We start from the raw sequence: 14,988 nt of genomic DNA, 5'->3' as shown, positions 1-14,988 counted from the left end.
ATGCCCGGCAACAGACTTCAGAAATGTCCGACCAAAGATGAAGACGAGGAGGTGGACACTGGGAACATACTGAGCGATTCTGTGTTGCGAGAGAGTGCTCGGGCCTCAAGAGTGCGTGCGTGTGTATGGATTGAATCAAGCAAGAATGCTCGAATCCATGGGGCGCCCGTGCGTCAAAGACATTCGCGCTCGTTGGCTAATACTTATTTAGACCCATCCAAACTCATTTCTTTCTGGTTCGTCGCACGCCACACTCTCTACAGGACGAGACACTGAGTTATGATCCCCCATGGCCATGCCCCCCCCTCCACCCCCCTTCCCCTTCAAATCTTGTGGTGACCATGACTAACTGACGGCGTGTGGCTAACTGACGGCGTGTGGCCCATGTGACAGAAAATGCACTTAGGATGACCCTATGGAATTGTAATGGCGCACTTTGGGCACACCCCGGCCGCCTAGAGGAGATACTAAAGGTATCTGATATACTTTTCTTGGTAGAAACATATCAGAGCCCAAATAGAGGACTCCCACGGGTCGAAGGATTCCGTTGGGAGTCCGCTTTTAGACAAACCTCACGTCGACACACTACTAGGGGATCTGGAGGTGTCGCGATACTATTTCGTAGAGAGCTACATAATAGGATAGAAATAATGAAGATAGACCCAGAAGCTCGTTTTATGTGGGTGAAAGTCTCCACAAGCAAAGACCATGCAGTATTTTTCGCCATTTGTTACTTTCCTCCAAAAGGATCCCGTTATAATATTAGTGGCTTGACGAGATTAGTCGATGAAGGAATGTCACATGGGCCTTCTCCATACGAACCCCTATCGGATGACATAATCCGATATTCTTCCCAAGGAACGAAGGAGAAAAAGAATATATTATTTATGTAATTCCAGGTCACCGTGCATCGCTCAGTTAGAATTTAGTGACCTAACCTTAGTGGTTCTTTTTACCGAAGTAGTAAAGGGCTTTTCGGAATCCTCCCGTTGCCCAGTTGCACCTCTGCTGGGGTCCCCTCTTAAGTAGATCTCTCTCACCCTGCTCTTCGGCGCCTCAACTTTACCTCGCGGAGTTTTTCTACCGAAATATGAGGCCAAGGGACTCCCCCATGTAGTCAAACTTCAAGTCGCACCGACCGAGAAGCTAGTGGTTTCTTAATCAATTGGGAACATATGAAACAGAAGTATTTCTTGTAGGAGACTTCAATGCGAGAACCCAATCCCGACAATGCACAGTATTTCAGATGAATAGAAACCTAGAAATGGTAAATGTTGATCCTTTAGACATAGGCACCACACGTAGATCAAAGGATCAAGGTGCGGACGCCACGAGCTTTGGCCATCATCTGCTTGAACTTGGCAGTCGGCACCATATGATCATATATAATGGTTTAGCTAAGTGGCCGGACTTGGAAGAGCTCACATGTTTCCCACATGGAGGAGGGGAAAGCACAGTTGACTATCTAATAGGGCGCCCTGAAGCTACCCACATGATTAACTCCTTCCGAGTGGCCCCATGCCCTATTGGCGCAGACCATAGTTTCTTATACTTCGAGCTAAAATGTGATATCTCTAAGGTCACCAAGTCTAGTCAACCATGCCATCACACCACAATACATTTCACACATGAGCTCTCTGACATATACTCTCAACATGTTCAGGCCCATCTCCCCTCCATTGATCCCTCCCTACCGTTAGAAAGCCTTAGTACAAAACTCACACACATCCTTCACTCCGCAGCAGCTAGCAGTTTCCCATATACAAAACACTCAAATCAAGGTAGATCAGGATCAATGCCACAAAATAAATGGTATGACGAGGATTGTAGGGACCTACATAGACAACTTACAGTATCGCAACTCAATGGTAGTATTACCTCCATACAAGCTCGCAAAGAAATGCGTAAGATGACACGTCGTAAGAGACAAGCGTGGGAGGCATCCCAATACTGGGAACTCTACCATATGCTCATGAGTAGCGATTGCGCCACGGCATGGAAGAGACTACGGGAGCCAAGACCACAAACACCCATCGAAGATCCCGAAACTTGGCACACATATACAGAGAGACTTTACCAAATCCCAAACCAACCACCCTTTCCAATGCCTTCCACACCCCGGCCTACCACGGGGACACTTTTCACGACCTCTAGGGTCATGAAGGTCATAAAGAAATTACAACATAGGAAGTCCATGGACCACACAGGATTGCGAGCAGAACACATTATATATGCGAGAGAGTGCCTAGCTCCCTTGCTAACTCTAATCTTCAATCGTGCCCTTGCGGAGGGTTTTCCACCACAGTGGACTATGAATACAGTGGCCCCCATACATAAAGGGGGGGACCCCATGGACCCAAATACATATAGGACCATTATGATAGGCCATACCCTTGCTAAGTTATATGGTGCAGTAATGGAAGCAGAGCTTAGCGACTACATGGAGACCCTAAACCTTCGTGCACCTGAACAAGTTGGCTTTAGACGAGCCTTCTCCACTATTGATCATATCTTCACACTTAGATGCCTAATTGACCAAACTAAGGCTCGCAAGAAGAAATTATATTGTTGTTTTGTGGACTTCCGCAAAGCCTTTGACACAGTCCCTAGAGAGCGGTTGTTTGATAGACTTAAAAGCTTGAGGATACCAGATGATATGGTATGGGCCATCTACGCACTATATGAACAAGTGTCCGGGTGTGTCCGATGCCCAGGTGGCCTATCCAATCGTTTCACTAGCACTATTGGTGTAAAACAAGGTTGCCCCCTATCACCGACGCTTTTTGGGATCTACATTGATGAGATCACAGATTTTATTGCTCGTGAGGGAGGCACCGGAGTGGTCCTTGGGGATACGCAGGTTCGTATCTTGCTCTATGCGGATGACATAGTTTTGCTCTCTGAATCCGAACACGACCTACAGAGGCACCTTAATGCCTTAGATGACTTTTGTGTACAACAAGGATTGGTAGTGAATCTAGGGAAAACAAAAGTCCTTATCTTCCACAATCGGCCCAAGTTAGAGCTAAGTGTCACCTAACTATCTCCCATAGCCCAGTCGAGGTGGTTGGATCGTACGTCTATCTCGGAGTCACTTTTAGTGCCCGCTCAGGTAAATTTTCGATGACACAGGCAGCGAAGGATAGACTCACGAAAGGACATGCATCCCTCTCACTCCTAGAGAGACAATGCCACCAAACACACTTTCAAGAGCCACGGACTAAAGGGTGGCTCTTTGACTCATTAGTGACCCCCTCCCTCATGTATGCATCAGCGGTTTGGGCTCCAGGATTACCATCCTTCATGTGGACGCAATTAGAGAGAACATTGGTGATGATGCTATCACGCCAACTCCGAAGCAAATCGACTGTACCACATGACATTATTAGGGCCGAGTTCACGTTACCCCCAATGCTAGTAGATGCACTTTTTCAACTTGTAGTCTTCATTGATAAGATACATAGCCAACCACATGATAGAATATCTCATCAAGCCTTTAAGGCCTCTCGATCATTGTATGAGTCCGGCTATACTAGCTCATGGTATGGCATGATGGTGAGTTGGCTTCTTGCGAATGGTCTAGACATTAATAACCTACCTCCCCTTATGTACAACCACACGAGTGATAACCCCTTAATCTCTCATGAGAACCACAATAAAGTAATACGCCAAGAAATATGGCAAATTTACACTCGGTGTAAATGGATCAGCCCACTAGAGCCACTCCCATCTAAAATGTCGTACTATAAGAAACACTTCATGCACTTCTCTGAGTTAGGTTTTATCACGCGGCCAAAATATCTAGATGTATTCTTACCACATGCACTAAGGGTTGCCATTGGACAACTTAGAATATCATCTCACCAACTTGAGATTGAAAATGGCCGTACTAGTGGAGTCCCTAGGGAGAAAAGGATATGTAGGTTATGTCACATAGAGATAGAGGATGAGTACCACTTTACATGCAAGTGTCCAACCTATGCCGAGATAAGGGCAAAATACCAAGACATACTTGGTCCGTCTCCCACCCTCCCCAAACTATTAGATACTCTAGATATAAAGAAATTAGGCAAATACATTCTACAGCTAAAACAACACAGAGAGAATAAATTACAAAATGTTGACAATAATGTTGCTAATGATCACGAACATGTAACAAATGCAGTTTTTCAGGAACCTGAGGAGACAACGAATGCCGACACACTTGCACCACTCGGCCTTTCCATTGATGAGGCAGAAAACCAGAGAAGAACCAGACGTCCTCGGGTGCCGGGTTTCAAAGCAACTCGACGTGATGTGGAAGCAATATTGAAAATAAGGGAACGTGAGCTACACCGCCTAGAAGCCATGGCTATGGCACTCTCTACATTGGAACCCACATCAAGACCCTTTGACCCCCCACTTCTTTTCGAGAGGCTTGGGTGGAAATAAAATTAGGCTTAGTGTATAGTCACTTTCGAGTATACTACATATTGTACACTACTAGAACTCTTTTAGTTTAAGTTCTATTTTTTTACTTAATTTTATTTTAGTTATGATGACTGGATAAATACTCTATTGTTGTAAACCAATTGTCTCATGGGCCAAATTTGGCCTTAGAAGACGTTAATACATCTTTCTTTCTTTCTTTCTCTCTACCACATGTCACCGACTCACGACCACACAATAATGACAGGCGTTGAAATTCTTCAGAAATGCCTCTCCGCGACCTGCTTGTGCTAATTGATCGAGATTTGTGATGGACACATCGGCTTGTTTTAGTAATAGTTTGAAACTCGGAAACATTTGCAACATTGGGGTCATTAACGTGTGTGTTTTGAGGGAGCCCGGAGAGGGGTGGATTAAAAAGACACTTGGAAAGGCTTGCCTGTCCGTCCCAAAGGGGGCATCGATTTGTTTCCTATCAAGGAAAGAGAGGAAGAAACAGAAAGAACGTTACCCCTAACTTTAGCCTTGTATTTAGAGGTAGCGCTAAATACACAGAAACAAGGAAAGAAGAAAGACAGAAGATTACGCATATTCCCTCTTCCTTCTTCCTTCTTCCCTCTCTCTCTGTCTCTCTGTTTCTCTTCCCTATCTCTCTGTCTCACTTCCCCATCTCTCTGTCTCTCTTCCCCATCTATCATCGCTTCATGAGTCTGATCTACGCCTCTGCTTCGTCCTCTGCCACAATTCTATCTGTGGCAACCTCTGATACCATCGGTCCCACAACGCGAAGGCGCAGAGGAAGATTACTCCCATCTTCCTCTGTCTACTCCATTAGTAACCGAATTTTATATTTATATACATAATCCTATTCAATGGTAAACCCTCACATGCCTTTGCCTCCTTCGGTTGTAAGACCAAATAGGCTGAAGACCCCTCTCATTCCCATCTTCATCAATGGGGCTCATAAAGAAGAAGAAGAGGTTAATACCGATATTGATATAGATCCACAAGAATTCGACTTCTCTGAAGTATTCGGTGCCCTTCCTCCGACACATCATTTTGGTATGTTAAAAGTAGAGTTTTGTTAACTTTCTTCATCACATTGTCTCTGTAATTCAAGAATGTCATTGCTACTTAATCACGCTTTTAATCACCTCTTTTGGGTATGCGAAAGGGTGTAGCATCCTTAATTGCATATTCTGGAGATGTTAAAGAGTGATTGTTGCTTAATTACATATGTTGGGAATGCTTGGAGTGTGATGATCGCTTACTCGCTTTTTCTGGGTATGTCAAAGAGAGATTGTTCCTTAATCACATATATTGGATATCTTTGAAGAGAGTATGATTGCTGCTTAATCACATGCTCTGGGTATCTTAAAGAGAGGTTGCCCCTTAATCACATAGTTTGAGTATGATAAAGAGTGCTGCAGTTGGTTCTTAAACACATAGTTTGGGTATGTTAAACTGTGCATATTGCTTAAACACATGTATTGCTCATAGCGTTAACACATTCTTTGGGTATATAAAGAGCTTGATTATTACATAATCATACTTTTTGGGTATAAGTGTGATTCTCGCTTAAAAGCATATTTTGTGTACATAGAATATGATTGTCACTTAATCACATAGTTCTGATATGTTAAAAGAGGGTTTGTTGGTATTCATATACTAAATCACATATGCTTGGTATTTTAAGAGGGATTTTCCCATAATCCAATGACGTAGTTTGGGTATACATAAATACATACCTTGTGTATATTAAAGATTGTGGTTGTCATGTAAACTACATGTCCATGGCTGGTCACAGAGGAGCTTCTCGATGCCAGTGTTGAGCCTGCTGTGATTTGCACACGATCACACTCATTCGTTGGCCCATCGATAGCACTTGACCCCCAATCAAATTCTTTCATCGGATCATCATTGAGCATCAGTAAAAAGAAGGGGAATGTTTTGGACAAAGGGTATGGATATGGCTTCTCTGATGATGCAGAAGAGAGTGAATCAAGCGATGGAAGATCCAATGATGGAGGATCTGAAGATGGAGGGAGGGTTGGGCCACAGGATTTTGAGCTTCTCCGCATTGTTGGGCAGGGGGCTTTTGGGAAGGTTTTCCAGGTACAACATCGTCAGACTCATGCAATTTATGCCATGAAAGTGATGAAGAAGGAGGTTATTATGGAGAAAAACCAAGGGGACTACATGATAGCAGAGAGAGACATTCTCACCAAGATTGTCCATCCTTTCATTGTCCAACTTCGGTACTCCTTTCAGGTAAGTCGATTTTTGTGACAACTCCCCTTCTCTTATTGCATTCAACGCTTATGGGTAACGTTATTCTTAGTCAGCAGATTACTGAATGGCCAAGTATTGGGGCTTTTCTAGTCCTTTAATCACCATATATTTTGGGCTTTTCTAGTCCCTTAATTACAACTTATATGTTGAACTTTTCTATTCCCTTAGTCACAAATATTTTGGGTACATTCAAAGTTATTTTCAATTAGACCTCTCCTCTCTTCAAAGCACGTAATAACATATTTTGGAGTTCTGTAGTTGATTAATAACATGTCTAATCACATACACCATGAATAATTTAATCACATATTTTAGGCATATTAGGAGTATTTATCACTTGAAGAGCCCTCTGTGGGGTGTGTAATCGTCCACTTTAAGAATCATCTACAGGAGAATGACTGTAAAAGTGGTTCTCATTTACATAGGAGTCACCTATGAATGACATAAATGGCATATTTTGGATACAGGAAAATTGATTGCCTTTTAAACTCCTATATAGGATAAAATGCCTGATCACATATTGAGTGCACAATGTATGGGATTTTCTAGAAACTTAATGACATATCTTGGGTATGTTCAGGCTTTGTGGCTATTAAGTAGATCTCTCTTTGAAGTGCCTAATCACACATTTGATCAAATATTTTGCGTATGTATGTCACGAATGGTTGCAGTTTTGAGCCCTTTATGGAGTACTTGAATTGGGTTCATTGTTTTCATTTCTATATGATATGGTATCTCTGTTTGATGAATGCCAGACAAAATCCAAGCTCTACCTGATCCTGGACTTCATAAATGGTGGACATCTTTTTTTCCAGCTCTATCGTCAAGGTACATTCAGGTAATTATCTTACTGTTTTGGATTCATTTTCGAGTTCTTGTTTTTTCTTAATTGTAAGTGTGAACTCTGACGGTTGGTGGCGTGGTTTTATTTCAGTGAAGATCTTGCAAGAGTCTACACAGCTGAGATCGTGTCTGCAGTAGCACACCTTCATGATCATGGTATCATACATCGCGATCTGAAGCCTGAAAATATTCTTTTGGATGCTGAAGGACATGTGAGTAATCTTATTCCACCCAATGAAAAAATTGTTTTTGTTAAACTGCACATGGACAGGATTTTCATATCACAGAAATACAAATGGAAGAAACAAATAATAATTTTCAGAATGCCCGAGTATGATTATGGTAAAAGGATGATTCAAATAGAGTTATTGTCTCATGTGTTCATAAGTGGGCAAATACAAATACAACAATGGGTCAAAGTGTAACGGAAACCTTAGTTCAATCAACTAAAGTTTCACTGGCTTCATTGACTCTACCCACTCCATCAAGCATCCATCTGGCCACATGAACCTTATCCACATCGTCTGGACACTTGGACTCTGACTTCATCTTTTGGTTCAGCAAGCTTCAGCATTATTCAGGTTCCTGCACTCCCACAATGTGCACGTCTTTCTCTTTGCTTGCTAGCACTCTCCAACCTAGATGCCCTGCAGCAGCTTCTTTATCTCCTCAGATCCCAGGCCCTTGATAAAGAGTTCCTTACGATTGTCCGCTGATGTGCACTACTCTAATTAGCGGTGTTATGAAGTGGTGCTGGATCATTGTTCTCTCGGTTTGTCCATGGAACAGGAGATTCTTTGCAATTGGAATGCAAAATTTCTGGCTGGTACATGCTATTCGTTTGGGGTTCCCGTCAATTGGCAGCTCAATAATCACTAGAAGCTTCCACAGCCACACTACTTCACATACGACATAAGAAGATGTCTTTACGCAGACTCACAGATCCAAACAGAGATGTACTACTAATTGATGGGAGAATGATTTGGCTCTATTTTTAGAGAGACACACCTAACATGTTTACACAACTTGCTGAAACAATTTTTCTGATTTGGCCAAAAAGATTGGGTTTTATATAATAAAAGAGGGGAGGATTTTATAAGAAAAGGCTGGGCATTTATAGGTCACAGCTTTTGGCCTTGCAAACGTAGCAGTGAGGCTGCTAACACATATACAAGTGTATATATAGGGTTTGCGAACTATTGTGCTGGTTCTCTTGCTGTTTGTATAGTGTGTGCATATGTATGTATGTGCGTATATATATAGGGAAGACAGACAGACAGACAGAGAGAGAGAGAGAGAGAGAGAGAGAGAGAGAGAGAGAGAGAGAGAGAGAGAGAGAGATTTTATTATTGTCTTCGGAGGTCAAATATAACCTATGAGACCAAAAATATAACATTTTCACATAATACTGACCACTGATGTTGAGAAGGCTAGATGTATATAAATGTTGAAGTGATGACGGATTGCCACTTGTGATGATCCATACCTTCAGCTGACTAAATAGCCATCATCTTTGATATCTGGACCAAAGCCAACCAAACCACTATCTGAAACAATTACTCTTCAATTGAATTGCGTGGCTTTCTCTCTCTCTCTCTAACTTAAATACTCCTTAATCCTAGTCCGTGAGACGGGAATACACACATCTACATGATTTATCGCATAGTCTTAATTCGGGCCTCTAATAGATGTAAACAATATGCCACTCCGTATTTCCCAAGGGGTTTATGTAGCCAATGTGTTTGTGTAGGTGAAGCTGACAGACTTTGGCTTAGCAAAGGAGATTGATGACTCAATGCCAACAAACTCGTTGTGTGGCACAGTTGAATACATGGCTCCGGAAATTTTGTTGTCCAGAGGCCATGGTAAAGGCGCAGATTGGTGGAGTGTCGGCATTTTGCTCTATGAAATGCTGACGGGTCAGGTAAAATTCATTTTTGGTCTCTTTCTTCTTCGATATCTTGTTCAATTCAATTACTGATTAGACAAATTGGTTTCTTGTGATTGTAGCCTCCATTTACCCACAAGAATAGGCAGAAGCTGCAGGAAAAGATAGTTAAGGACAAGATAAAGATGCCAAGCTACTTAACCAGTGAAGCACATTCTCTTTTGAAAGGGGTACGTGTTAAAATTTATATTTATAACACATATTTTCTTCTTAATAAAGCACATGTTTCTCTTTTGAATGGGTGTAACTTTGTAACAAATTTTCTGAATAAAACGAATCACCTGGACATGATATATAGTAAAAGTGCTATCTACTACTTTCCCTTACTGGGAAAAGCAAAAACCATAACTTTCTCTTGATGAAATCAAATACATGGGATAACAAGATATTAATCTTTTGGGTGTCTCTTTGGTAGTTGCTAACAAAAGAGAGTACGAAGAGGCTAGGTAGTGGACTAAACAAGAGTGATGAGATCAAACAACATAAGTGGTTCAAGTGCATTGACTGGAGAAAACTTGAGGCCCGCCAGATACAACCCAAGTTTCGCCCCAAGGTGAATGGTTTGGATTGCATTGCTAATTTTGATGAAAAATGGACGATGCTTCCACCGCAAGACTCGCCTGCCTCTACCCCTAAAGCTGATGCCACAGATTTCTTCAAAGGATATACATATGTAGCTCCAAACACTTGGCTTAGTTGACATGGGTTCAATGTAATATTGTTGCATTATATGATATGGTTTCATGACTTGATGGTACATGCTTCTTACAAAGGGTATGTATGTGTATGTGTGTGTGTGTGGCGCCAAACTCTTAGCTTAATTAGGCACAGCCTTAATGATTTGTTTAATACTATGATCCCCAGCGAAATCTAAAACTGGTTAAAGAGCTCTATGTCTGCTCAAATGGGCTTTTTATGGTATGCTTTTACTTCCCTTTGCCTTTTTATTACTGTTACTTTGTCTAAATTAGCCTTTTTCTCATACTGGCTAATACTGGCATCCAAGTTAAAAATTTGTCTAAGTTGATGTTTTATTGTTTATCATTTTGACTATCTTGTATAATGATAAAATATTCATGTTTAAAGAACATGTCTGAAAAGCTATGTCCTTCCTTTGTGCTTCTTAGGAGCAACAGAATACCTTCATCCATTCTTGTCGATCGTGTATTTGCTTGAATCTAAATGGTCTACGCCACAACAAGAACATGTTCAAAAAGTAATGTTCTTCCCTAGATTGTTGAGAGCATAAAATTCCTTAATTGTCGATCACATTTTCTCTTGAATCTAAATGGACATGTGCCCTATATAGGCATCTGCATTGACGATGATCTAATGTTGTCTAAGCAAGATGTCTGAAAAGCTATGTTCTTCCCTAGACATAGAATTCCTTCATCCCCCTGTTGTCAATTGCATTTATTTCCTCGCGACAAATGTGAAATTGTCAAATGACTTGACATACAGCATGGAGTATAAAAGCAAATGATCTCTTAGCATATCAGGTTAAAATGATCATTTATACCAGTGAGAATGTCTGCCTAGTGATTGGGGATAAGCCACAAAGCAAAGGGTTCAACACCAACCTGCCATGGGTTGATACCAATGGCAATTATATCTCCCAATTAAATTTATTTTTTGGGGAAATTGATTCAATTTAATAAAGGATCATCACACACTTGACGATGAAAGCACCAAGTCATTGTCTTTGCCAACTCCTGAATAGATGTTTGATAGAGTTACATATGGAGGTACACTTAAGGGATCTATTTCAATCACATTTCCTGTGGCTCGTTCACCTCTTTGAGCATCAAACTGGTCCCTACATCCTCCTAATATAGTTGTCCAACTCACTGAACCTGGAGTGATTGGCATCTCGTTTATCAGAGCTTCTGCCTCCTCCATCATCCCTGCCCTTCCTAGGAGATCAATCATACAATTATAATGGTCCACACCGGGTGAAATACCACATGCTTTCATGGATGTGAACCATTGCCTACCTTCATCAACCAAGCCTGAATGGCTACATGCATTCAAGATACTGATATAGGTTACTTCATTTGGTTCTACCCCTTCCTTCCTCATCTTGTTGAAAAGACTCAGAGATTCCTTGGCACGCCCGTGTTGAGCATAGGTTGAAATCATAATGGTCCATGCAATTGTGTCGCGAAGAGAGAGATGATTGTCAAATACTCTACAGGCATCTTCTAAGGCACCACATTTCCCATACATATTCAAGAGAGCTGTTCCTACAACTATATCAGCCTCAAATGAACCTACTATTATGTGTTTATGGACACGTCTACCTTCGGCTATTCCAGCCTCATCTATACAGGCATCAAGGATGTTGACAAGAGTAATCTTATCGGCCTCAAGTCCATCCATTTGCATCTCTTCAAAAAGGTCAAGCGCTTCCTTTGTTTGGCCATTGGAAGTGCATGATGAGATCATGGCCGTCCACGAGATCACATCTCGGCCATTCATTTTGTTAAAGACCGCCCACGAATCATTCAAGCTCCCACATTTCCCATACATGGTTAGGAGAGCAGTCCCCAAAGGAATATGTGTTTCATACCCCATATAAACAACAAATGCATGTATTTCTCGTCCTTCCTGAAGTGCATCTTTGGTGGTACAAGAAGAAAGAAAATTGATAAAGGTAGATTCGTCCCTCTTTGGAAGATTATCAAGCACACTTCGTGCCTCTTTTATCCTCCCACATTTAGCATACATACTCATGAGAGCATTCCCTACAGTGATATCTGGAGCAATTCCAGTCACAAAGAAACAAGAATGAAGACGTTGACCTCGTGCTTGCCATATATGGCTTCTATTTGCACAGACTTCAAACATACTAACAAGTGTAATATGATTAGACATGACCCCTTCCTGGTGCATTTGTTCATAAATCATTGATGCATCGTACACATCTCCATTCCGAGCATAAGCTCCAATCATAGCATTCCATGACACGGTATCACGACAACTTATCTCACCAAATGCCTTGTGTGCTTCAACTATATTAGCACATTTACCATACATACTCACGATAGCATTTTCTAACATAGTTTCTAAACGAATCTCACTACTAGAAGAGATCAATGCATGAATCCTCTTACCATCTAGCATCGCATTCTCATCAGTACATGCTGATAAGGTACTAGCAAAAGTGAATTTGTCTGGAAGTATGCCTTCCTGCCACATCATGTGGAACAACCTCAAAGCACACTTACTCTCTTGATTTTGAACATGTGCAGCAATGACCGCATTCCACAAGACCTTATCCCTATCATATATATTGTGAAATATCCTTCTCACATTCTTCAAATCGCCATATTTTCCATACATATGCATTAGAGATGTCCCAACAACAGTTTCTTCCTTATATTCACTAGATAGAACATGGACATGTATATGTTGCCCTTTGCCCATATCTTTACATGCATCAAGAATGCCAACAAATGTAACATTGCTGGGGACCATTGCCTCTCTTAACATTTTGTCAAAAAGCTCAAGTGTTTTGTCAGTAAGACCTTGTTCGTTATATGCTGCTATAATGGTATTCCAAGTTATGATATCATGGTCTGGCATTTGAATAAACATCTCCATTGCTTCTTCGATGTGAAAACATTTGCCATACATGTTGATAAGAGAAGTGCCCACAAAAATATCATGTTGGCATCCAATACTAGCAATAAGAACATGAACACGAGACAAATCGGAAAATGTGATATTTCCAGATTGACCCGAAAGCATGCTCGAGAATATATTTTTATTTGGTATCATCCCTTCTTCTAGCATTCTCTGGAAAAACGAAAAGGCATCTTCGATTCGACCTCTTCTAGTATGGGCTCTTATAATGAAATTCCAAGAGAACAAATCTCGTTGATACATTCGAGAAAACAAACCCAAAGCCATGTCCAAAGCATCACATTTCCCATACATTTGCAATAAAAGGTTATTAATAGGCACAAAGTGATCGAGCCCATCTCTAAACACATGGTCGTGGATGCACATACCCTCAAATAGATACACTAAACTATCACATTTCTTCAATAAGGACTCATAAGCGGCAAAGTTCCATGTGATCTCTGCTTTTTCTACCTTTGTTTGGTTCTCAAAGGTATGCAAAGAACAAGTATTGAATAGATGGAGGTAAAAAACACAGTTTCTCTGTGGTACTCTGCAGAACAACAGGGTGTGGTGCATTTCTTCCTTTGATTTCTTTTAACATCCACGAAGCAACTCGTAGTTAAAACAGAATCATACCTCAACGTGAGAGAGAGAGAGAGAGAGAGAGAGAAGTAAATGCACAAATAAATCTATAGCCAAATGTTCGTTTGTAAACACTCTAATGTCAGGACTCATAGTCCTAGACTCCTAAAACACTCTAGTTTACAACAATTCCCGAAATGCCGCACTTGACATGATTATTAGTTCCAAGGAAAATTATGAAATGACTTGATGTAATTGTTTTGGATAATCATCACATCATTGTTGGGTTTTATTTAACAACTAATCATCTTAATTCTCCAAGATTGAGATTCAAATATCATAAAGTTAAGTGATATATCCACACCTAATTACTCTTTGAACTATCACTAATTAGCTAAATTTTGGAAATAATTGAAACATAATCCTTGTGGATTAATGATGATGACTATTATAGTTCCCCGAACTAATAGTTTAATAAGTTTTTGCATTACATAAACGTAACACATAAAATTAGGGTCCTTGATTGATACAAAATGAATAATAATGTACAAACATGGACAATGTTATGCTTAAAAGCACATTAAAATATCTCAAAGAGTAATGGAATGTCAAGTTGTGCCTTATACAACCATACTCACACGGTGCACCCATCAAGACTTGGTTGAGTGAAACTTCATGGTTGTGTACGTTGTATACTATACAATCCCCATACATAACCAATTTGAGAAATAATTTATGTACTACCATAGGTTGAGGAACAATAGGAGGGAATGTTAAAATGTTCCAATTTTGAATCGACCTAACATAATTGCGAAATGATCGTTCTACTCCTCTAGGAACTATTTTGATCCAGCCATAAAGTGAAGACGCTACGATCAGACAACGGCGGTGAATACACCTCCTCTTTCGCCATGTCTATGATGATGTTCTAGGATACAATCCTAAGATCTAGAAAATAAGTGCTAGCAACGTTTGTCTTCGCCTCATGGCTTTTAGAAATTGCTTGAGTAGCACATCTACATCATAAAAGTTTCAAATTTTATTTGCTTTCCATGAGCTTTATATTTTGACAAACATTGTTGAACAAATGCTTGAGCTTTCTGAATTTGTGAATTGTTTAGTTTAATTGTCACCACATGAACTCGACAAAGACATTGATATAGAGGGGTGATGCTTAGTTCTTGTGGTTGGTACCATACACTAGAATGATAGCATAAACATTTTGTCATAAACGAGCATCATAAACTTCCTACATCATTGTGTCCACT

The 14,988-nt window shown here is 40.7% G+C and overlaps 2 protein-coding genes across 3 annotated transcripts; one reads left to right on the top strand and one right to left on the bottom strand.

Moving 5' to 3' along the window:
- The first annotated feature begins 5,081 nt into the window (after positions 1 to 5,081).
- On the top strand, positions 5,082 to 10,262 carry LOC147868259 (serine/threonine-protein kinase AtPK2/AtPK19-like). Of its 2 annotated transcripts, none has more exons than XR_015529518.1 (7): positions 5,082 to 5,490; positions 6,236 to 6,699; positions 7,476 to 7,558; positions 7,655 to 7,775; positions 9,314 to 9,482; positions 9,574 to 9,681; positions 9,927 to 10,067. XR_015529518.1 is itself a non-coding variant. In XM_087317119.1 (7 exons), exons 1-7 carry the CDS (start codon positions 5,301 to 5,303, stop codon positions 10,209 to 10,211), a joined length of 1,425 nt encoding a protein of 474 aa, XP_087173245.1. In that variant the 5' UTR covers positions 5,084 to 5,300; the 3' UTR covers positions 10,212 to 10,262. The 2 variants fall into 2 exon arrangements, 1 of the variants encoding a protein (XP_087173245.1); XM_087317119.1 differs by having other exon boundaries at positions 5,084 to 5,490; positions 9,314 to 9,487; positions 9,927 to 10,262.
- Positions 10,263 to 11,098: 836 nt separating this feature from the next.
- LOC147868258 (pentatricopeptide repeat-containing protein At4g13650-like) lies at positions 11,099 to 13,808 on the bottom strand. Its single transcript, XM_087317107.1, has one exon. It carries the CDS (start codon positions 13,712 to 13,714, stop codon positions 11,177 to 11,179), a length of 2,538 nt encoding a protein of 845 aa, XP_087173233.1. The 5' UTR covers positions 13,715 to 13,808; the 3' UTR covers positions 11,099 to 11,176.
- Positions 13,809 to 14,988: the final 1,180 nt, after the last annotated feature.

Source organism: Azolla caroliniana, unplaced genomic scaffold (assembly GCF_043228905.1).
Source record: "Azolla caroliniana isolate FFs.n. ecotype wild unplaced genomic scaffold, voAzoCaro1.0.p SCAF_1, whole genome shotgun sequence".
NCBI classification, from domain to species: Eukaryota; Viridiplantae; Streptophyta; class Polypodiopsida; order Salviniales; family Salviniaceae; genus Azolla; species Azolla caroliniana.
Note: the sequence above shows the minus strand (reverse complement) of the source record. Positions and strands in the feature narration are given on the sequence as shown.